This window comes from Hydra vulgaris, chromosome 15, assembly GCF_038396675.1.
Source record: "Hydra vulgaris chromosome 15, alternate assembly HydraT2T_AEP".
Classification (NCBI taxonomy): domain Eukaryota; kingdom Metazoa; phylum Cnidaria; class Hydrozoa; order Anthoathecata; family Hydridae; genus Hydra; species Hydra vulgaris.
Window position 1 is genome coordinate 20,802,597 of NC_088934.1, and position 26,569 is coordinate 20,829,165.

Below are 26,569 nucleotides of genomic sequence, written 5' to 3' on the forward strand. Positions count from 1 at the left end.
TTTCTACATGGCAGCACTTTTCACGAAGTCTGAAAGATCACGAAGAAAGTCAAAATTACATGGATTGCATAAAAAAACGGAAGGTTTGTGCACTAGTTTGAATGCTGAATTGAAATTGGATACTTTTAATCAAACAATCATTAAGAAGGTACAAAGTCATTGGATTAAAGTCATTGAATGTCTTTGTCCCTTGTGCAATGCTTAACTAGAAAAAATCTGCCATTTTGCGGTAATGTTGAAAAGTTTGGCGAAGCGGGTAATGGAAACTTTCTTGGAAAAGTTGAGCTGCTGGTGAAATATGATCCAGTTTTCTCCAAGCCCATTCAACGAAGCCGTCAAAAAGAAATATTTGACCGTTATTTAGGAAAGTATATACATAACGAACTGATTGAATTAATAGCAAATGAGGTAGGGTTGAAAATTTCCTGGAAATTTTTAACTCGGGAAAATTTGACTAAAAGATTTGCATTTTTTGCTTGTCGGTCTTTATTATTTTATACTTTTTGTTAAAATATTTTTAGAATACCCAAATACTACGAGGATAAAACACATATTTTTGAAACAAAGAAAAGAATTTTATAAAACTATATAACAACTATAAGTTTATTGCAATTAAATATTTAAAAAAATATCCGGAGCAAAATTTTCCGGGAAATTTCCGAAAATTTTTCGGATATTTGTAACCCTAAAATGAGGTTTTACAGCATTTTTGTGTTGTGTCATTTTTATCAATATTTTCTGTGTCAGAAAAGTGGATTCGAAGAGTAAGGGGTTTAAAAATGTATATGTATATGGTACGCGCTTACATAGACTCCTTACCAAAAAAACTGATTCAGTATGGCGGCAAGAAAAGATATTTTTTGAGTGAAGATTTGAACGTGAAAATAATGTATGAACTATTCATGAAAGAAAATGAAGGGGTAAAGTTCAGTTACCAGTCCGATAATAATTACTATAATGAGCACTTTTTATTTACGTTTCAGGCAACATCAAGTAGACACCTATTGCACATGCGAAGAGTTAAAGCTGAAGATAAAATCACCTCACCTTAATGATGTCGCTAAGCAAACAGCAGTAGCTGAGTTGGCAGTACATAACAGACGCGCAAAAAAGTTTTACCAAGCCATAAAACAAGACGTACAGGATGCTATGGAAGAAAAAAATGTAAATGTTTTGTCTCTAGCAGTCGATTATATGCAATACATCTGACTGCCCAAAATACCTGCGAAAGAGCTATTTTATCCAAGGCAGTCTCGAAACGAAACGTGCTCCTTTCTTTTTCACTACCTGTTCTACCTTTCCTCAAGAGTATGATGAACTCAACTTTTATGCCAATCACGATGAATTGTGGGGGGAAAAATAAAAACTATTGCTTTTCAAAATTTTTTATGGCGCTTACTGACAATAAGTAGATTAAAAAGGTCAACCAATTTTTCTCAATCAGAGGGCACAGCTTTTTTGCCAAGTGACCGTGACTTTTTGATTATAAAAAGAGAGTTAAGAAGACATGAGAGAGTATACAGCGTTTAAAATAAAAAAAAAAAAAAAAATTATATTAAAAAGTAGTAATCAAAGAAAGTTTTTAGTGGTTGATGTAGAAAATTCATCTCTGGTTTATCTTAATAGTTGGTGGTATTATAAAAAATTTCACCGTTTTCAATACGATTGTGACAATATAAGTCAATGTAAAGTCAGTGAAATTATCAATCGTATTGTCAAACGTACTTTTAAGATGAGGAAAAATACTCAAGAAAAAGTGAACCAACCAGAAGAGTTTATTTACCCAAGTGGAAAGGTTTCAATAAAATCTGCTAAATTGAATGACATAAGAAAGTGTGGTAATCATATCCCACGTGATCATATTGAATTTTATAATGAACTACTGCAATGGCCTACAGCAGAAAGCAACAATGGCGAAGCAGAAGATATTGAGTAAAATGATTAAGCATAGCTGATAAAATTTCTGCAATAGACTTTTTCCTTATATTTTTTGTTAAAATTTATAAACAGTTCATAAATATACACTTTGTGAAGAATTTTTGCGGTTTATGATATCATTTTCTATAGTCTAAAATTAAAATCATAATAAAATAAGCAGTAATTATTTGTTAAATGTTAAAAGGGCTCAAGTCCACAGCGTTAATTAGTTTATAGGTTCTTTAAAAGTAAACATAAAAAAATATGTTTGCTCTTAAGATGAAAAACATCTCTTTCAAAAAAAAAAAAAAATATTAAACTTTAAACAAAAATTTACTGAAAGTTAGTGCAGTTTTTTTTTAGTTTCCCCAACGTTTACATTATTGGACTTCCGCCCTTTTAACATTTACCGATTCAATTATCGGTATTTATTTTTTGTGTATAAAACAATTAGTTTAGTTTCGGATTTTTATATCAGACAATTGCATACGTTTGCATTTTTCAAACATAAAAATTCAAGTTGAAATTATAATCTAACACCTGTGCCATAAAATTTGAGACAAGCTTTAATTAGTAAGTTTGAAAAGATAATAAGTATTTGGTATCACGTCGTTTGTAACTATTTCAAGATGAAAGGCTACTCAAAAGCTACAATTTATAGATATATGAATGGTTAGAAAATGATCAAAATTTGACAACAGACATTGATAAGTATTATGACGTATTAAAGTTTGAAAAAATTTACTCGTTCGGGTGGCAATCCCCACGAGGGATCACACCAGTTTACATTGTTTCTTCTAGCCAACAATAAATCAAGAAATCTATCTAAAAAAGTGACAAAATTGACAAACTTAAAAATAAATACGCGACGCCGTTTTTACCATGGGGTCTTCTCATATAAGTTTTATAAGTTAAATTAAAATTATTAATATAAATTGTGAACGGTAAAAATTATGAAGTTAATGTCAAATTATTAATTTAAAAAAAAAAAAAAAAAAAAAGCAAAATTAATAAATTATTAATTTCAAATCTCATTAATACAAAGATGTAAAAATGTTTTTGAAACAATCATTCTGAATAAAGCAATTTTGATTAATTTATTCTCCGCCTAATCGGTTTCCACCTCCTGGAAACACGGGACCACCACCTCGACCACCACCGTCATTTCTACGGGCAGCAGGTGCTTGTCCAAACCCAGCAACCCCACCTCTTCGATTAGGCAAATACTTGTAACTAAAACAAACAAAAGACGAATACAAACAGTTTCAGTGAAAAAACAACAAAAAAAAAAAAAAATTTTAAATTTGCACAAAGTCTGTCTTAGAATTCAATTATAAGAAAATGATGTAAGCATAGAAATATACCTTTTTTTTTAATATTATTATAATTGATAGTAAATATAGAAAACTTATTAAAGTGTAAGTTTAGTGTCGACGCTTTCATACTGCATTCAAACTTATTTTTGTTCAAAACAAAAACCTTTTGATTTCTCATTTAACAGTTAAAGTTAAATAATTATTTAAAATAGCCAGAGCTAATAAAATATTTACAAACACATTCTTTTTATATCACGTTCGTTCGATCGTTCTTTAAAATTGAGGTCTATTAAATTAACTGACGCTTAGAATGGAGGTAATAATTGGATGCGGAGCCGCAATTACCTGTCACTGGTCTAACGTTTACTTTATTTAAAAAAAAAAAACTGGACAATTTTGCTTCTAGATGGCTTTTAATATAATATTACTTACAAAATCGAGGGTGTTGTGATTAATCTTCTTCCACCAAAGTCTTGTGGGTATTTAAACATAAGAAAAAAATACAAATGTCCAACAAAGATTCCAATGATTTCCATAAGACCTCTGAGTGTAAAAGCATCGGTCAAAATTGTAAAATCAAATTAATATCAGTTCAAATAGCAAAAATTGAATACAATAATAGTTTTTATTAGTTGTAACTTTTTATATTTTAATAGTTGTAATTTTTTACCCTTGACCAAGAATCATATTAAATGCAGCCAAAACCCAAGGCAAATACATAGCCTAAATATATCAAACAAAAGGAATTATAAATTATTTGGAATCATAATACAGGCAACTTAATTATAACCTTTGCGTCCAGACTTAGTTTTCAAGTAGAAAAAAAAAATCAACCTTAAATTGTGTTCCAAACCAAAACGAAACAATTGTATCTTTATTAATTTGGCACCATATATACAAAACACTTAAAATTAGTGGATCCATCAAAAGCTAAAAAAAAAAGAGATACTTTTAAAGCTCTTTAGAAAAGTACAATAAAAACAATGAACGACGCTCCTTTTTTTTTTTTGCATTCTCAAAATGCTCATAAAACTCCGCACAAGAAAAATCTCCCATTTTTAAAAATCAAATAAAGTAGTTGTCTGGATTAGGATATGCAGCAGTGTGCAATGATCAAACACTCTACAGCACATGCTATGAGCAAATAATGTACTCTTTTAGCTACACCTTGTGAGAAATTTTTATGTTAATATTTTGTTTATTTTCTAAATTTATATTTATTGTGTGCATGCCACAACAATTTTATTGTAAAATTAGGTTTGTTTGAAGATGATGTCATACTAAAATGCTAATAGGTGGGGTTCTTTGTGTGATAGTCATGAGATACAACAAAAATAATTTTGTTTCTTTCTTTTCTTTGTCGAAATTAAAATCAATATTTGAAAAACCAGTGAGTATTTTAGTACTCACCTAAACTCAATACGCAGGTATAAGTGTATACCTACACATATTTAGGTAACAAAATGCGACCCTAGCATATAATACTTTGTCTGTTTTATCAAGCCCGGCCCTTAATAGCCAAATAGCCAGGAGTTATTAGGCTGGTCTAAAATGTCTTTTTCTGAAGTTAAAAACTGCTTTTATAGGAATGCAGAAAATATAAAAAAAAAAAATTCTAATAAGAAAAATATTTAATGGTAGCAGTCTAAAAAACTCAAAAGCTCAAACTTTTGTTTATTTTGGAATAATTGTAACTCGAAATAGCTAAAAAAAAAAAATAGAGAGAAGTTCTAGAGACCACACTTGTAAGACTGCGACAAAAATGCTGTCCGGATTACAAACTGTAGAAAAGTCTAAATGAGAAATAACTTTAGAAATGGAAGCCAAGGTGATTTGGATATCTAATAAGGAAATCTAATTATCCGAGAGAAATTTGGGTCACAGTGATCAAAGGAAAAGTGTGGTCATTAGATTCAAAAGTAAAATTAAAAAAGTTCCTTGCAAATAGTTCGGTCTCATCCTTGTAAATATAATAAGACAAGTTCTATGTATATGAGACGAAATGTTAAACTTGTCTTTGTCGATGAAACTGTTAATAGTTTCCTGAATGTCTCAAAAACCTAAATGAGATAAAATACAAAATTTAGTGAGAATAATGTATTCTAGAGTTAGACCATATGAATTTTGCCTTGATTTCTTCACAAGAGAGTTGTTCACATTTTTTCACAAGAGAGTTGTTTACATTTCTTTACAAGAGAGTTATTCACGTTTCTTCATAAGTGAGAAAATTATTTAAAAAATTCTTATGATTCAAAATTGCAACTGAAAAAAAAAAAAAAAGCAGAAAACTACGAAGAGTGAGATTTGACTTAAAACCAACAAGAAGAAATAAAAGCTTTTGTCTACCTGAGCCCAGGACATTATGAAGATGCACAATATTTAGCAAGGAGACAAAAGATATTTGCCCAAGGACCATCACAAATTTTTTTAAAAAAAGAATGTCGAAGCTTTTTTTTTTTTTTTTTTTAAAATTTTTAATTCCCAACAAGGCTGCAAGCAACCACTATTAAGTTAGAAGTTACACAAAAACAAAGAATAAACTTAAAGCAGTTTATTGAAGACTTGAAAGGTTGGAGGTCGTATGAGTCAGGAAAATATGACAATGGAAGAGAGTTTTGTCGGAGTAATTTATACAATTAATTGCAAAGTAAACAACCTTAGCAAATGCTAACTTTGCAATCAATTGCATAAATGGTTTCCAAGAAATAAATGGTTTCCAAGAAATAAATGGTTTCCAAGAAAGGGTCAGTAGTGAACGATAATCTAAGAAGATGTAAAGAAGAGAACTCAGTATGAGGATTGCCATTTATTAATATAGGACTATTGACAGTATTGCAATAGTTGTTTACAATAACTGAACTTTGTTGGAGTTAAAATTCAGGAGCCACTGCAAGCCCCAAGCTGTAACAGAAGTGAGATCAGATTCAAGATTGGCTGCCTGTTCTAAGCAATCAAAAATGAAAAACTTTGTCAAGAGAGCAGTATAAAGTTGAGTTGTCAGCAAATAGAGCCACTTTCGTTGTAAGAATGTCAGGAAGATCATAAATGTATATAAGGGTCAATACAGGACTAAGGATAGTACCTTTAGATAGCCCAGAAGTTACTAAAAATGAAGAACAGTGATGGCCTTCATTGATGATTTAAATAAAGCGATTAAAAAGAAATGATTCGATAATCTCAATTTTTTTTTACAGATACACCATATGAAGTAAGTTTATGGAGAAGACCAGCATGCTAAAACTTATTAAAAGCTTTAGATATATTAAGAGCAATAGTTGTTGCCTCGCCGCCTCCATCTAATACATAATAGAACCTTTCAGTCACAGCAGTTAGCAAGTTAGCAGTAGAGCAAGAAAAATGAGAACCATTTTGGTTGTCAGAGAGTAAGTTAATAGACCCAAAATGGGATGTTAGAAATTTGTTGATAAAAGACTCAAAGACCTTGCTAGCGTTAAGGCAGTCTTAAAAAGTACAATGATAGGTCTATATATACATTTATATACAATATATAGGTATATTAGTACAAAATAAAGTTTCGGTCAGGTTATAGCCTGAGGGTTGAGGGTTGTCAGGAAAACAAGTCATAAAGTTAACTGTCTGCCTAAGAAGTGACAGTAGTGGTAGAGTTCAAAAAATTACGAGTTTGATCCGCACCAGTCCCTGATAGTGAAATGCTCTACTTGTTCCTCTACGCAAAAGCCTTGTTTTGCTTTGTAGTTGCTTTGTTTGTCATAACTTTTGCTTTGTAATTGCTTTGTTTGTCATGACTTTTGCTTTGTAGTTTTACAAGAATATTGGCTGATGAATAAAGAATATGAATCAATTTGATCAGAAATGAAACTAAAAACCCTACTTTATAACACTTATCAATAAAAGAATATTTTGAAATAGATTAATGATAGATTTTTATAAACCCAACAGCCACCAACCAGCAGCAATAAAGATTGCTTTAGTCATTCTTATTACAAGTCTGCCTAATTATCTATAATGACCATATATTTAAACAATAAAAGCAAAAAAAAGCAACAAAAAAATTCTACTAAACCTTGTAAAAATAAAAATTAAAAAATTTAATTCAAAAAGTCCCAGACCAAAACTTCTTCAGACTACAAAAGAACAATTACTATTAACTATAAAAAAATTACAGCGACATTTATTATCAATATATCAACAATATTATAAAAATTATTAACCCTGATTTAATATGTAACAGCTAGAAATAGAAATCCTCTTTTAACTTAACAAAATTTTACTTTTTGAAGCTTGAAGATAAATACAAATAGTAAAATATTTAAGATTTTTCTATTTTGATCAAACCTAATAATTGGTTGATCAATTTAGTAAGCAAACTTGTAATAAAGTACTATAATATCATTTCTAAAACAAAAAAGGAGTGTATGGTAGACCATAGGTCTTTCAATAAATTAGACTAGTAGGCCAAACTAGAAGCTATTTTCAAAACTTCATTTGCATATAAGCTTACTTAGGTAGGCTTATATTATAAAATTGACTCATTAGGTATAGGCTCTTTATTGGCTTTGTTAGTATTGGGTAAGCTGGTCATTGGTACAAAATGTTCTGTTCAAAAAATAACATAGCTACTGAGTTAATTACAGACATATTTCTAATCTATTACAAATAAATTGTGTGGACACGAATTGTTCTAAAGAAAAAACTTAAAGAACTAAAAATAATATTAAAATAAAAAACTAAATAAAAACTATTTAATACCATAATAAATAAAAACAACTAAACTTAAGAACCTACCATTAAATTCAAAGCAAATCCAAGAAGCTTATATTATTAAGAAAAAAAAAGGCAAATAAACAAAAATCGTTTTAAAATTATAAAAAATACTATTTATAGAAATTGTATATACTTTATATTATTATATTATTAATTTTACACAATATTTATATTGGTATGTGTTAATGAATTTAAATGATACGAACTTAAATCATCTGATTTTACCTGAAAAAATTGAATTTACATATAATTCCAGAAAGCATACGATGTCAATTCAAACCAAGTCAAATAGCTCTCTTTTGTAAATTGATCAAATTAAAAAAACTAAAACAATAAAAATTGTCTAGCCTTTAAAATCTTACAATAGACAACAGAAGTATTTTGAATAAGATATTTTTGTATTTTTCTCATTTGCAAACACAATATATATATATATATATATATATATATATATATATATATATATATATATATATATATATATATATATATATATATACATACATACATACATATATATATATATATATTAGAGATGTCACAAATATTCGGTGATTATTCAACAATCTGCTACTTTATTTTACTATTTGGTATTTGGCCAAATATTGCAAACTATTTGGCCAAATACCAAATACAAGATTGAAAGAAAAAAAAAAGCACTGCACCTGCAAATAATAAGAAAAATTTAGCAAGTTTTATTAGAATGATGTTTTGTGTTTGCTGACTACAACTTGTAAGGATTTGTTATATAATTTAAGCGAACAGTTTCATGTAAAAACTAATTTCATCTGCGATTTGACTTTTCTATTCCATATCTTTATATGTGCGCATAATTTTGTAGAAATTGGTTTGATCGCTATTATTTATATTTCTTTTTCTTACGAAATGGAGATAAATTATCACCAGTGCTACTAGACATCGGTTAATTCTTATCAAGCAGCCTATAACTGAGAATGATTAACCTTTTACTGAATTAATCTTTCTTAGAGCATAAAAATTTTTGTTTTTATTTTGTTTGCTGTGTTTTAACTAATCCATTAAAATTTGTTTTGGAATATGCTTTAATAAATGAATAAGTGCGAATTTCATAAGTGCGAACTGGAATAAGTGCGAACAACATAAGTAGGAACTGGCATAAGTGCTAACTTACATAAGTGCATACTGGCATAAGTGCAAAGCAGTTGCAAAAACTGGCATAAGTGTGAACTGCCATAACTGGCCAAAAGAATTTGAAAACGTTGGCATAAGTGCAAACTGTAATAAGTGTTAAGCAGTTGTAAAAACTGGCATTAGCGCAAATTGGCATAAGCGCCAAAAGAATACGTGTGAAGCATAAATTACCATGTGTGAACTGGCTCTGTGCACCAGAAAATTTGCAAACACTGGCACAAGTGAACCAAAAGAATTTAAAAATATTGGCATAGAATTCATACTTATGCCAATCTTTGCAACTGCTTTGCAATTATGGCAATTCACACTTATGCTAGTTTGCACTAATGCCAATCTTTGCTTATTTCAGCGCACATATGCTTATTTGGATTTATGTTAAATTCGTACTTATGCCAGTTTTTCAACTGCATTTACCAGTTCGCACTTATTCAGCCTTCCAGTAAAAAAAGATAACCGTATAACTAACATTCCCATTAAAGTTCATTCATTAAAAATCATGCTTTAAGTTCAGATTTTTGTGAAAATATTTTTTTTTAAATTTGGAGGTGTTTTTACTATATCTATAGCAAACTCTGAAATCACCTCAGAAATACGAGATATACATGTGCTGGTTATTTTTGTAATTTTTTTGAACAGCTTTTATACATAACTATAGTTAAAACATTTATACATAACTATAGTTAAAATTTGATGTATAAAAACTAAGTATATTAGCAAAATAACTAAGTGTCACGAATATTTGGCAACCGAATATTTGGTGCTTCAGCTGAGTGCCCAGCCAAGTATTTGGTAATAGGCAAAATCACTATTCATGACATCTCTAATATATACGTAAAAATATATATTTTATATAAATTAAAATAATATTTTTCTTTAAAATTTAAATTTATAAACAATTTATTAGATTATAATTTAATCTATTAAACTATTAGGGCTCATTCATAAATTATGGTTTAGAGGAAGGGGGAGGGGCGGAGGCGTTAGTGCTTTGGTGACGACTCATATGGAAATTGTCTTAAATGGTCAAAAATTGTGTGACGTAATTTGTGGACAACCCTTATAGTATATACTTATATTTATTTATTATATATATATTTATGAATTATTTTATATATACATATAGTATATACCTGCATATTTAATTTATATTATAATCATCATTTTTATTGAAAAGATACAATTAAAGCAATGCTATTAAAAACCAACATGAAAAGGTAATCTGCTGGTTTTCCATCATATAGCCCTAAATCAAAAGCATAATCCATTTTTTATATAAAAAAAGCATAAGACTTAAAACAACAACATTACAAATGCAATCCTATTACAATTATTGCAACATTAAAATTATAGACATAACTGACATTACTGCAATAAATGAACATTATTGACAAACCCATAAAAATTTTTTGACAAGCCTTCACAGCTATTGACCATTTGCAACTACTTATAAAGTGTTTAAGGTTTATTTTTAAAACAGATCAACAGAAAAAAACAGAGTTATTCAGAAAAATTTTTTTTTTTTAAATTCATATGCATATATATAGGACAAAAAAAAAATTATCTCTATCTTTTTTTAGTAGAATTTTATAACAACCATTGAGGAGAAGTTTATTACCACCACTACATAAATTATGTTTGCACAAAAGCATTATTTTTCCGTTGTCTTACACTCTGTATCATATTATACTTATTCATTTTAAATATTGTTTTATGTATACATATATATTTGTTTTAATGTAAGTAATATTTTTTTTATCCACTGAAATCAACAAGAAAAAAAGTAGAATTTTTTTTTTTTAATTTATAAACACGGGACACAAAATATATACAGTGCATTGTATAAATACAGGACAAAAAATTTATACAGTGCTTTCAAAAAAAATAGACACAGTAAAAAATTGATTACATTTTCTTTTTTAAAACATTGTAAAATCTCATCCATATTTCCTAAAGACTTTTTTTTTGAACAACCGGACAATTATTTCTCTACAACTAACAAGTTCATATATAGTTACTTTTTTTAATAATTTACTTTTTTCAAAGAAATACAAAAAACATACCACAAAAGAAAAGTAAAAAAATTGGCACACAAACTTTTTATTTGAGATTCCGTTCTATGTTATATGTTAGTTTGACAATTTCCCATAAAATGTTGCATAAAATTACTTATGATTAGAGATGTGAGTCGTTTTTTTGGTTCTTGTTTTTTTGCAAAAAAAACCCGTTTTTTTTGCCAAAAAAATAAACTGCTTCGTTTTTTGGTTTTTTTGGTGTTTTTTTTTTAATTACTCTTTTTCTTATTTTAAACACTGAAATAATTTTAAAAATTTGTTTTTAGGTGTTATTTATTAAAGGAGAGTTTTCATTCTTTTATTTAACATATGATTTTATTAGAATTGCCTAAAGTTCTTTAAGTAGCAGATCCCCCCCCCCCTTTTTTTTTGTGAATTTTTTTAACTAACTACTTTAACACCTTGAACTTTAACATTTAAATAAATATCACCTCAACAGTGTGTTTTTAGGAGATATTTATTAAAAGACTTTGTCATTCTCCTATTTAACATACCATTTATCTGTCTTGTTTTACAAGTTCTTCAAATGTTCATCAAATAACTTTAATAATTTTTCTTCAATAACTTACTTATATTAAGCTAAAATAAAATTAAAAAAATTATTTAAAGAAACATTTTTTTTATAAAATACAAAGACATCATAAGTAAAGGGTCTTTTTTTTTTTTTATGTAGATATGTTTTTTGAGTTCAAAACTATTTTTCCTTAACGTTAAAAACAAATTTTTCAAAAGAATGAATGAAAACTAATTATTGTAATTTGTAGAATGAATGAGAACTTTATAATTTATAAATAGTTTTTAATTTATAAATGAAGTAACACTGCAATGCAGAATTTATATGTATTGTATAAGTTTTGCATAGTTTTAATTTTTTTTTAAATTTTGCTATTTTATTTTATGCTTTTTGTTTTTTAGTTTTATTTCTGCAATTGCAAATAAATTAAATTTGTCAACATTTAATTTCAGAAAGCAGAAATAGTATTTTCAATCATGTTATAAATAATATTGCATAAGTGTGTTGTAGTATTTTTATTTTTTAATTTTATACCTTTATGTTAATTGTTTTGAAACATAAGATTATTAATGATGATATATTGTTGTTTTGAAAATACTTAATGTACCAGTTTATCATAATTTTTAGTAAAGTAAATTTTCAGTGATACAATTATTATTAGTAGTTTTTTAATAATATTACTGAATTATGAAATTATTTTATAGCCATTATAAGGAATTGTAAGCATTAATTAAACAGTTTTCTAATCAAAATAGCCACATCATTTAGTTGTTTGATTAGAACATACTAATGAGTAGTAATAATAGAGTAGTCTGTGGGCTCACTGGGGGTAGAAAGAAAAGATCTGTGTCATTTTATTTAAGCCAGCAAGCCAGGTGATCAAAGCAGAAAGAGTTCAATGTTCTTTTTGCAATGATGTTATGTCGAAAAGTGAAATACGAATGGCCTTGCATATTAAGAAATGTAGAAAATGTCCAGTTAAAGTCAAAATCAAATTTTTAAATGATGACACAGTCATGTCCCAATCTCATTTCTTCAGCTTTCTGCTACAAGTGCTGCTTGCGAAAGAAGTTTTAGCAGTTATGCAAATATTCACAGTGCCAAAAGAAACAGATTAACAAATGAAAGAGCAGCAAAATTAGTGTTTGTATCGCAAAATTTCAAACTTGAAGCAATGGATATCTGTGCAACACAATAACCAATTCTTAATTTTAGATTAAAAAAACTTAAAATAGAATTGTTTCTTATCAGTTTTTGAATTCAAATTTTGAAAAGAACAAATAGTTTATTAACCATTTTAGCAATAAAAAAATCATTAATTTAACTCTTTTGTGAACTCTGTTTACGCTTTAATAAATTAATTTTAATATAATCTAATATAGAATCTAAAATACTCAAACAAAACTAAATAGAAACATTTTAGATAAGTTGGAAACATTTAAAAAAAGTTAAAAGTAAGTAAAAAAAAAACACTAAAAGGATCTGTAAAAACCAAAAAAACTCCAAAAACTCCCCAAAAAAACACGTTTTTTTTGCATCTCTCTCTCTCTCTCTCTCTCTCTCTCTCTCTCTCTCTCTCTCTCTCTCTCTCTCTCTCTCTCTCTCTCTCTCTCTCTCTCTCTCTCTCTCTCTCTATATATATATATATATATATATATATATATATATATATATATGTATTATACACATTTGTAATACCAAAAACTAAATGTATATCAGCTCATCATCTTAATTAGAAAGAGTTTAGATTTTAAAGTAAAAATTAGTACATCAAATTTTTTATACACTCATATGTTTATATTTACTTCATAAAAAAACAAGTCCAATAAAAATAGTTATCTAACTAAAGATGATTAAATAATAGTTTGCAACTAATTTTTTTTAATGAGGTTTACCATGTCTTTCTTACTAGAATTATTGGACATTAATTCTCTGCTAGCAATTTGACCTTGAATGTAAGTATTTCTTCTGGCCTGACCAAAGACATGGCAAGCACTTTCAGATGTCATTTTTACACATCTTTCAACAGATTGTGTATGGGAAGGCCACAATGTTACTTTCATTGGAGTGTTGATAAATTCTTTAACTGCTTCAGTTGATAAATGACATGTTAGAGGTGGTTCAGTAATATCATTCCAGTCTATAAGTTCAGACAAACAGGTTGCTTCCATAATCATGGCATCTCCAAATTGAAGTGCCTCATTCCCTGCTCCTCTTATTTTAACTATTTTATCAACTGCTTCTTTTCGCTCATCTTCAATTTGACTACAGAGCATACTTTGCAAAACTGATTCGGGTTGAGCATACCATGCTGATTGTTTGACAGTGGGTAAAACAATGTCAATTACCTCCTGAGTTTGATTTTTTAGTAATTGAATATGTTTAAGTAAGTTTATTGGTCCTTCCACCCAGCACCAATTTACTTTAATGCTAAACCAGTTGGGAATATAGACACCTACTATGTACTCAACAATCATTTTCAACCTATTTAAAAGGTCACCTGTTAACCCATGTTTAGATACCCAGATTCTGCAAAACCTTAAAGCAGTAGTTAGCCATCTACTATGACAAACAGGACCGATTTCTAGTAATGCAAGTCTCTTAATCAGAACTCTGGTTTTAATAGATGCCACAATTTGGTACGCATAGCTCTGATCAGTGCTTAGATCTTTGATAATGTCAGGACTAACGTAGATAAGTGGAGAGTTTTCACACACTTTTAAAAATTCTGGGTTAATTTCAAGGTTGGTAGCATCATTCAACATTTTACCCAGCGGTCCTGACCAATGATTGCTGGCTTTAGTAGGACCATCAAGAAACTTAATAAGACTTCTTAACCCTAGTTCCCCAGTGTGCAGATCACATACAATCCATACAAGTTTTTTATTAAGTTTTTTTTTAACCCATTGAATTTTTTTTTCTCTTTTACAAGTACATACAATGTGAGCTTTTCTGTCACAGTTTTCTTCACAATTATTCTCTAAGCAAAAAAGTATTTTACAATTGCATGTAAACAAATCAAAAAGTTTATCAAGTTTTTCCATAAATCTATTTCTAATTGGTGAGGCTACATTGCCATTACTAACTTTACCAGCCAATAACCACAAATCTTTTACTTTACATTTGAGTCTTCTTTCAGAATTAAAAACTGGATTTATAAATTGAGAATTAGCTTTTTTCCACTGTAACAAAATTCCTGGGATAATATCTTTTACAAGCGGATCTACAGTATAGTTTCTGTAATTTTTTTTCACTAATCTCCCTTAAATATAGGCCATACTTGAGAATATCTCTGGAAGTTGGGAGTTCTGATGGAAGAAACTCTGAACTCTTTCCAATCAAATTACTAAGTTGACAAGCTGATTTATTTCTGGTTTTGGTGGTATATGACATATATATATTTATATATATATATATATATATATATATATATATATATATATATATATATATATATATATATATATATATATATATATATATTTGAAAGATGACATCTTGTATGAGAGTATATTATATATTATTTTAAAACATCAAGAAATACAGTTTCTCTCAATACAAATAATATTATTATATAAGTATATAATAATATTATTTGTATTGAGAGAAACTGTATTTCTTGATGTTTTAAAATAATATATATATATATATATATATATATATATATATATATATATATATATATATATATATATATATATGTATATATATATATATATTAAAAGATTCAAAAAATTTATGCTTTAAAAATACTTTACTTTCTCTACAAATAAAAAAATAAGATGGAGGCGTTTTACTAATACAGTAATACTTTTTAAAAACATTGAGCTATCTCTCTGTAAAATAAATTAATTTTATTTATATAAACTTTTATTATATAAATAAATATGTACATAAACAATTTTTAGAAATAAAAGTTTATATATATATATATATATTTTCACACACGCACACACACACACACACACACACACACACACACACACACACACACACACACACACACACACACACACACACACACACACACACACACAAGTTTTTGAAAGGTATTAAAATTTAATAACAAACAAAAAATCTACAATTTATAATGCTTTATAAATAAAATGTAAGACACACAGTTCATCATTCCTACATAATCTAAAAATAATACAAACATTGCGAAAAGGAGAGTGTGTATTTAAAACAAAATTGTTGTTTACATGTTGTTTGTTAAACTAAATTTTGAAATGCAGGATTTTGCAAACAAAGTTAAATCTTAGGTTACTTCATGGTTAGGTAAATAAATGCGATCTTTTTCGGAGATTACGGCAAACTTCAGTTTCAAGAATAAAAACTAGTCCAATAAAGTTTAAGAGTGAAAAAAAGTAGCTTAAAAGATTTTTTTTCCAAATAAAATATATTTTCATGTTTTGCATACTGATTTACAAAAAAAAAAAAATACTAGCCATCATCAAATTTCAAAAAAAAATTGAAAATCAACACACCCTACTGTATATTCCTTTTTTTTTGTGAAAGCACTGTATGTTTCTTTTTTTTACAACAATGCTTTTATGCTTAAATTTTGAAAAAATTTAAAAATAAACTTGTGTTTGTTTTTTTATGCACATAAAGATTTATAAAAATTAACAATAGCTAAAATTATTAAGTATGACATACATCCAAGGGCAGATCCTGAGTACCTAGTAAGGGAAGGAAATTATCTTTTTTTTTTTTATTCAGTGCATCCAGTCTATCTAGGAAAGTAGAGGGGGCAGGGGTTTGGTGAAAATTACCCTCCCCCCTCTGCCCGGGAATTTTTAAGTTTAAATCCTAAAACTTTTTTAGTTAATTTTTTTTAGAATAATAGTCTTACACTTCTTAATCTATATAACTATGAATATATACTGATATATATATTTATAGTTGAATATATATATTTAATGGTAACTGATAAGTGTATTTTTGTTCATCACTAATAAATAATAAACTATTAAAAAGATTTTTCAAAATATCTAGAATATATATTGTAAACAATATAAAAAACAGTCAATGGTGCGCATGTTTTTAAAAAATAGCAATACATTTGAAACATGAACTAACAACAGTAATAAAACAATGATCGAGATGTACAAATAGGAAATTGAGAAGTCTGATGAGCTTTTGCTTGAAATGAAAGAACAACTATCGGAAACTTGAATTTTTGTAAGAAATTTTCTACATATCCTCACACACAAACCCTTTTTGACAGCAAAAAGGTAATTTGATGCTCTATTTTAACTAAAGCTGATAGAGCAAATTGTTTTAAAATACAGAATAGAAGTGGAGTCCTCTTTTAAGACACAAAATAGAACCTGTTTTATCAAACCTGATCTTGGCTCCAATCCAAAATCACCCCCCCCCCCCCCCCCAAAAAAAAAAAAAAAAAAAAAAGAAAAGTTGAACAGTTTATGTTTTTTTGTTTGTATGTTATAAGTTTAAATATAAAACAAAGTACACTATCCTACCCTATTTTTTAAAAACTAATTAACTTATTAACAAAAACAATATCTTTTAGATAATAATCACATCCACACACATACATATGATACTACATTCATTACAAATACCTGTTTCTAGTCTAGTAGAATAATTGTATAAAAAATATAGATTTATTAGGTAATGAAAACCATTTTGTGGACTCAAAGGCAAATAAACAAAAGATGTAAACAACCTCCAGATCTAAAAGAAAAAAAATTGTGATCAAACAAAATAAATATAGAAAAAATAAAAATTAAAAATTTAAATTTCTTTTTCATTTTTTAACAACTTAATTTAACTGAAAATATTAATAAACCAATTTGAATAAGTCATGGGTCTGACATCAGATTAAATTTAAACCAATAAGCTAAAATCAATAGTTTTTTTTAGAGACAAATTTTCATATACAAAATTTAAGTTAGGGTCATTTATTGTGTAACGAAAACACTCAAAGCTAATAAGTGTAACTTGGAAATAAATGTAACACAGGTTTGATATTTACATTGTTAAAATTTAAATAGTGCCTTTAGCGTATTTTAAAGTACCGTTTAGAAATTAAATTTAATTTTAAACTGCTTTTAAAATCATTTAAACTAATATAATAACAATTACTAATGAAATCTAAATTTGGTATTTGATAAAGATTATATTTCCTTATAATTCATTTATCAAAAAATCTTATACTTAATCTTCTAAAAAATCTTACATAATCTTTGTTTATTTATCACAACTTGTTTATTTATTTTTTAGAAGTCATTATTTGTACACGCAAACAAATAATGTCCATGTAATAGAATTTTTATTTGTACCAACAAGATATTTATAAATACAATTTATGTTCATAAATAAATGTCAAATGAGCCTTACACGCTATTGAACGCTAATGAAAAAAATAAAAAATTTAAATACATTTGTGAAAAGAATTTACTTAAACAAAAACACTTCCTTTTTTAAAATTGAAAAAAGTTTTTTTTTTGCTTGTTTTTATTTGCATATTATTTAATCTTTGACGGAGAGACTTATGTTTTACTTAATGAATTGGCAGATCATAAGAAAAAAAATTTTTCTTTAATAAATTAAAGAAAAATTTTAGTTCTAATCCCTGTAAAATTACGATTTTACAGGGATTAGAATTCTAAAAGGGTTATGAACCTGAACCCCTTAGTGCCTTGAAATTGAGGAGTTCTAGAAACCAAAACCCAAAAAGAGTTCTTAAACCATTTTTGAATAGAAGGGTTCTGAAAACCTTTTCTCAGAACCCCTATTTTGTGAGGTTCTGGAACCCATGGGTTCCAAAACTCTTTTTTTTCGACAATATATAACACTTTTTTAGAAACTCAATTTTTTAGGGTTCTAGAAACCCAGGAGGTGCAAACCCTCACTTTAAACCGAGATTCTGTATTAAAAAATAAAAAATACATTTTTTTATTTAATACAGACTTTTTTTTACTTTGAAATGTTTTTGTTTTAAATTTTATGCACAAGTCAATTATAAAATTATTCTTTCTCCTTGTTAACAAGCATAACATATCATGTTCCGCAGCCGCTTCTCAATAATAAATAGAAAATAAACTTAATTAAAAATATTTTATGCATTGTTTTTTAAAAAATTATTGGAAAGCATCTGCAAAACATAATATTCGAACTCATGATATTTACAAACTGCTAATGTGGTTCTCAACCATAAAGTGCAAGTAAAAAAAGCTTACACTTTTTAAAAATCAGTTGTTTATAAGTATATGATGAATTCCATCGTGACGGAATCACTGATTTGAGCTTATTTTCCACATTTATGTTATAAAAATAAAAAAACTGTAATGTGCATACTGTTATTCTATATGATATATGTGTTTGTCACACATTGGCCTGAAATACTTCTAATACCAAATAACTATAAATACATAATAATCATATAATATTAATATAATAATATGCGTGACCGAATCACCAATTTATGTCCATAAATTGGTATATTATATGCTTATTATGTATTTATAGTTTTTTGGTATAAGAAGTATTTCAGGCCAATGTGTGACAAACACATATATCATATAGAATAACAATATGCACATTATAGTTTTTATATTTTTATAACATAAATGTGGAAAATAAGCTCAAATCGGTGATTCCGTCACGATGGAATTCATCATATATAATTTAGACATGAAGAGAAGATGGATGTTTTAACATATACTTTTGGCAGGATCACTTGGTTACTCCCATAAGCCTTTAAGGCTTATAGCTCCCATAAGCCTTTAAGGCTTAAAGTATAACAACCATTTGCAATTTAAAAATTTTGTTAAGAATATTTATGTTATAGGTGCTTTAAGTATTAAATCACAAACTTGCCCTTGACTTGTTTCCATTGCCATGAAAGCTACAATGAATGATACATGTCTTGACAAGAAAATAAAAGGCATAAATTTTTCAACAGGCTAAATTGAAGTAACTCTATATTGGACTAGAAGTATGCTCTGGTCACTGGATGCCAAGATTTTTCTTCCGAATTGATAATGAAAAAGAAATATTGGGTTTTGTCTTTTATTAACAGACAATTGGCTTGATTGATTTGATAAAAATGGTTTCCGACATTTTGGTGGTTTACCTATTGTTACCATTGATTGTGTCAACTTCAAAAATTAACCAAACTGTTATCATTATCTTTTAATTTCTAGTAGACAAATTAACATTGGAAACAGTCTTATCAATCAGGCCAAAAAGAATGTGGTGCCACCACTTTAAAGATTTCCTGGAGGTACTGTAAAGAGAACAAAGCATATCAGCTTTATCAACACCCAGTGCAAATAAATTTAGATGTCATATTCAATAGCCTATTATCAATCTATTTAAAAACCAATGTTATCTTTAGAAACTCTGAAGCCAAAGTATCCCTTCTTTACAAAGATTATTAAGCAGGTACTTTCTATTGTTATGCAAAGTTACACAGCACATAACATGTGAAAAAAAATACTCCATTAAAGTAACTGACGTTATGTAGTTGGTAATCTAAACTTATACTGTCCTTTTTAAGACTTAGTCATATGATAAATAAATTAATCAATTTAAACAGATATTCATCAATATTAACCCTTGATTAAAACTTTTATTAGAGATGTGCCTGGTATCCAGGTTGGGCCCAGAATTCCAGCATTTTCTGCATCTGATCTGCTGCATCTATATATTCCAAGTATTCAGAAAAACTGTCAGTATAACTCAAGCTAGCACATATATATATTGGGTACCAGAATAAAGACACAATGAGTACCCAGCTCAGACTGAGTACCCTGCAGGTACTTAGCAGCTTTTCCTGGGTACCCAGATTATAAAAGTGCTGGGTATCTGGCTAGGATTATTCTGCTGGTTTTTCTGAGTACTCAGAATATATAGAGCTGGGTGCCTGCCTGGCACATGGAAAACTGGGACAAGTTGTGTGTAAACTAGAGATGCTCCAAACATAGCACATCTCTAGTTTACAGCCCCTTTTAATTGGTTTATTAGAGTTTTTTTATTTTAAAGAGCTCCAACCCTTAAAAAGTATCATTCTCCCATCAATAGTAAGATAACGTGATAACGTTAATAATTCAACAGTACTGTCATTTATGTTAATAAACCTAATAATCTATTAGTATTGTCAGCTGGTATTGCATTATTGTTGTTTAAATGTACACTAGAAAGTAGTTGAATAAACCTTTTATGTAATATATGATATCAGAAACAAATGACACTGTCAAGTTGTTGTCATTACTCCGGTAGTTTCTCCAGGAAGTAAGCTTGAGATACCCCATTATCATATTGATTCCATCTTTTTTAGAAACTGGACTTTTTTTTGTAATTAATAAATATACAAGTTATTCTGGTTGATAGATTCCATAATTTTTTTTTGCTTTATTTTGTTTTCTGTTTTTAATGATTTTATATATATATATATATATATATATATATATATATATATATAATATATATATATATATATATATATATATATATATATATATATATATATATATATATATATATATATATATATATATTATACTTGATAACGAGGGCATCTTTACTCCTTTGAAATATGGTATAAAGATTTATTCAAAAAATAAATAAAGAGATAAATCCATAAAAAAGTCTCTAAACATAAACTCAGTTTTTATTTAAATATTCCATAATTCTATCATCAGAGTATTAGTCAAAAAATAGTCAACTGGGTTTTTAAATGCAGCAAAATGAATATTTACAGGATTTATACATAAAAAAAAGGCATTTAAAATTATTATTACCTTGAAAAATGTTATTATATATAGAGTAGCGCATATCAACTTATTCTACAATTGCTAGTTATTCATATTCTATCATATACACTAATCAAACATCTTTTTTTATTTATTCCTCTACTTCCTGTCATGATCCGCAATAAAATCTTCTATGTTAGACACAAAATCATATGAATTACTAGAACTATCTGGTAATACTACGTTATTAATAATATTATTGAAGTTGTTCTACCAAAACAAAATCATTATTCTCTGTAACTGATGATTCTAGATCATTGCTATTTTCAATAGGTATATCCTCTAAAATAATATTTGCAACTTCAGCAGCAGAGTAATATCTTTTATAATTTTAAAAAAAATAATTAAAAAAAATAAACATCTTCGAAAAAAAAAGGCTTAAAAAAGCCTGAGGAGACATTTTTTCCCACAACAAATCACAACAAAAAAAAACAACCAATACAAGAATATCAATTAAGATATAAAGTGTGTATTATTTTTATTCCTAATAACAATAGATAAAAAAGATTCAAATCTTGTCCCTTTAATGAACTACAAATTACCTTCATTCTTACAAAATATTACAACAATTTTTTATGTTTACTGTTGAATTACAAACTTTTTAAATAGCAAAACTAACAAAAAAAAACCTGTGATTGTGGCAAAACACTGTTTTAAAGTATTGCCTAATTATGAGACTAAATTATGATTAAGTTTTAAGTGTGTTAAACAAAAGCTGATATATAGTTTCTAGTATAGAACTTGTATATAATTTTTGATGTTTTTTTCTAAAATAATTACTATTTTTGAAATTTTAAATAAATTTGCTTAATTTTTGAGACCCAACATGAAATATTTTAGAAAATCTTTTTATTAATAATTATTGGGACCTGGGATTAAGGATCTTGAGCTACCCCTAAAAATTTTTTTAATTCCAGTTGATTATATAGAACGCATTTAGAGGGTGAGAGCAGACATTTAAAAAAAAAGTTATTTTAATGGTAACCCAATAGTTAAAACAACTTAATACATGAGTGTGTTTGTATATATATATATATATATATATATATATATATATATATATATATATATATATATATATATATATATATATATATATATATATATATATATATATAAATTATGTTAGTGTATTCTACAAAGAGATAGCTCAATGTCCTTAAAGAACAGAGCAATAATAAATTAGTAAAAACACTTGTCTAATTTTTTCTTTCTTCTACATGGTGATTCTCCATCAGTAGGTTCTTCCTGATGAATCTACTGATGGAGAATCACTGTGTAGAAGAAAGAAAACATTAGATAAGTGTTTCTAATATATATATATATATATATATATATATATATATATATATATATATATATATATATATATATATATATATATATATATATATATATTATATATATATATATATATATATATATATATATATAGATCTATAGTTTGTTGTCTTTATGAAGAGCGGAAGGAAAAAAGTGATTCTTACGCCAACACATACGACACTTTTAATTACTTTTGACTTTCGTCCAACATTTTCGTGTTGGACGAAAGTCAAAACCATTAATTTAATTACAAATTAATCATTATATAAAAAAACCACAAAAATGCAAATTTAATTGACCAGAATGTTTTTAAAAACATTCTGAATGTTTTTAAAACATTCTGAATGTTTTTAACAACATAAACAATGTTTTTATTTTTATTTTTTTTAATAAAATGTTTTTATTTTTATTTTTTTTAATAAAATGTTTTTATTTTTATTTTTTTACTGTAAATCATGCGTGGAGTGTTGCTACATCGACTATCTTATAGCCTGACTCGCAAGGGAGTGCTGCTACATCGACTGACAAATAGCCTGACTTGCAAGGGAGTGCTGCTACATCGACTGACAAATAGCCTGACTCGCAAGGGAGTGCTGCTACATTGACTGACAAATAGCCTGACCCGCAAGGGAGTGCTGCTACATCGACTGAGGGTTTGGTTGGGGCAGGCAGTCTATCATTAATAAAAAAAAATAATTGCGGTCTTGCATTTTAATTTTTACTTTTTGTCAACAAAATATGGAAAAAACTTTCGGACAACATCTAAGGGTTCTTTATATATATATATATATATATATATATATATATATATATATATATATATATATATATATATATATATATATATATATATATATATAAATATATATATATATATATATATATATATATATATATATATATATATATATATATATATATATATATATATATATATATATATATATATATATATACAACCCGTAGATGTTGTCCGAAAGTTTTTTTCATATTTTGTTGACAAAAAGTAAATATTAAAATGCAAGACCGCAATTATTTTTTTTTATTAATTGAGAGACTGCCTGCCCCAACCAAACCCTCAGTCGATGTAGCAACACTCCCTTGCGGGTCAGGCTAAAAGATAGTAGATGTAGCAGCACTCCCTTGCGGGTCAGGCTATTTATCAGTCGATGTAGCAGCACTCCCTTGCGAGTCAGGCTATTTGTCAGTCGATGTAGCAGCACTCCCTTGCGAGTCAGGCTATAATATAGTCGATGTAGCAACACTCCGCGCATGATTTACAGTAAAAAAAATAAAAATAAAAACATTTTATTAAAAAAATTAAAAATAAAAACATTTTATTAAAAAAAATAAAAATAAAAACATTGTTTATATTAAAAACATTCTGGTCAATTAAATTTGCGTTTTTGTGGTTTTTTTAAAAAACGATTTATTTGTAATTAAATTAATGGTTTTTACTTTTGTCCAACACGAAAATGTTGGACGAAAGTCAAAAGTAATTAAAAGTGACGTATGTGTTGGCGTAAGAATCACTTTTTTCCTTCTGCTCTTCCCAAAGACAACAAACTATAGATCTATATATATATATATATATATATATATATATATATATATATATAAATATATATATATTTATATATATATACATATATATATATACGTATGTATATATATATATATATATATATATATATATATATATATATATATATATATATATAGATATATATATATATATATATATATATATATATATATATATATAGATATATATATATACACACACACACACATACATACACAGAAATTCTGTTTATCAAAAAATATTTAAATTTTAAAAATCAAATTCACCCTAAGACTTTATTATAGGACCACTACAATCAAGGAAAGTTACTCATTTAAAAATCTCTCTCAACCTTAAACAAAAAGTCTATCATCTTGTTGCTATAGATACCTGGTGTAAGTCCTGAAATAAGAAAAATATAAAGAAATATTGGTTATAAAACCGTTTTTAACTCAGTCAATCTTAACAGAACCAGAATATACCGTTAAACTGGGATAAAATATAAGTAGTTGCTTTATCTTACAATAAATTTAAAAGAAAAGTAAGAGAGGCCTTAAGAAATTCATCTAACAGAACCACATGATCTCATGGGTAAGAATCTATATAAAAGCCAAAATGTTTTTAACATGTTTTAGAAACCAATTATGATTCAAAACACAAATATAAATAAATAAATTAGTATTGGATGTTTTCCATAAAAAAAAAGATAATTTAAAAAATACATTTACTCATGCATACAAGATCTCTCAAACATCATAAAGTTTGTTTTTCAAACATTTTTCAAACTATTGCTTATGAGAATTTTTTTAAATAGATAAAATAAATTTAAAAAAGTGCTTACTTTAAATTATAATGAGTTTTATAATAAACTTTTTATTAAAATTACCTTTTAAAACATCAAACTACTCACTTGAAATTTATAAACAACTAAATGAAAATCAAGAATCATATAGTATAATTTCAAAATTCCAAATCTTCCGAGAAGTGGAAATGCTATTGATGAGGAAAACCACCATCTTGTTACAATTGGAATTGATCTGAACCAGTCACCAATATCATTTTCAGCCATTTTGATTATTTTTAAAACAATTTTCGTAAAAATTATGTTAAAAAAACGGAATGAAAATCCGTATAAAATTTAAATATTATCTCCCTCTGATCCAGGTCAGAGGAAAATACATCAGAGGTGTTCTGACAATCGCGGTTCAGTCAACTATCCCCGTTTTAACCAATTATGTTTTTAAAAAGAAAAAAATACAAAATGATTTTTTCAGGTTGTCTCATCTCAAAAATAAAGCCTTGAAAATAATATGTTTAGTATAATAACTTGTAAAAATTTTGGTACTCCTCACAGAGACGTATTTATATTTTTGGCGTGGGGCACTAATCCTTTAAGCGCCCTCTTTTGACAAGTAGCTGTATACTTTGATATGGAGTGATTATTAAAAAAACAAAAACATTTTCAGTACAAACATATATATAAAGTTAAACTCACGAAACATTAAATATATATATATATATATAACTCTCTATGTAGGTTTTGTTTTGCAAATGTATTTATAATGTCATTAAAGTTTATTCTATGGTAAGTGCAGATTCAATATACAGAATTGCGAACCTACTAAGACAATCATCAGTTATTCCCAACCTCAATTAAGACTTCACCCTCTTTAATGCTGAAAATGATCTCTTGGCTAAACAATTGGACGTTGGGCAGGCTAGATATATCCTTAATGCTATATCTACTTATAGTAGTTAAAGCATTAAAGATAGTTATAAAGTTCTTGAAGTTTATCAGTTCTGACCATTTTACAAATATCTATTATAGTTTTAGGTCTTATGTTTTTAGTTAAATTCGTTAAATAACTTCTGAATTGTATACACTCATTAGCAAATGAAGTCAAAACATTATTTTTTTAAATACTTTTTTAAGTTTTCTGCTTTTTTGTGAACTTCTGACGGTGGTTGATGATTCTGATGGAGTTTTATTATTTTAAACAAAAAGTTAAACTTTTTATTGGCTTTACTATAGCACAATTTTTCTTTCTAGTTCAAAATGTAGTTTATCAATAATAGCATAGTATGTATTAATCCTAGAAGTGTCTCGAATTTCAAAATTTATTTATCTTTCTCTTTTTTTATTAGCAGTTAATTTTCCTTTT

General features: G+C 27.1%; 1 protein-coding gene across 1 annotated transcript; it reads right to left on the reverse strand.

The window, feature by feature from the left end:
• Nucleotides 1–2,924: 2,924 nt before the first annotated feature.
• LOC136072118 (derlin-1-like) lies at nucleotides 2,925–25,512 on the reverse strand. The gene is made up of 8 exons (XM_065820515.1): nucleotides 25,318–25,512; nucleotides 17,324–17,435; nucleotides 10,328–10,392; nucleotides 8,001–8,027; nucleotides 4,068–4,163; nucleotides 3,904–3,956; nucleotides 3,666–3,776; nucleotides 2,925–3,150 (listed from the first exon to the last, which is right to left on the reverse strand). The coding sequence occupies exons 1-8, from the start codon at nucleotides 25,474–25,476 to the stop codon at nucleotides 3,015–3,017; spliced, it is 759 nt and encodes a 252-aa protein (XP_065676587.1). The 5' UTR covers nucleotides 25,477–25,512; the 3' UTR covers nucleotides 2,925–3,014.
• Nucleotides 25,513–26,569: the final 1,057 nt, after the last annotated feature.

Bases quoted from the DNA above. Each gene is read 5' to 3' on its own strand.
- LOC136072118 (XM_065820515.1), bottom strand. From the start codon at position 25,476: ATGGCTGAAAATGATATTGGTGACTGGTTCAGATCAATTCCAATTGTA. The intron at 10,393-17,323 runs GTATTTGTAATG...CTTTTGATTTAG, and splicing joins TTCTACTAGACTAGAAACAG to GGCTATATGATGGAAAACCA. The intron at 3,777-3,903 runs GTAAAAAATTAC...TTTTACACTCAG, and splicing joins AATATGATTCTTGGTCAAGG to AGGTCTTATGGAAATCATTG.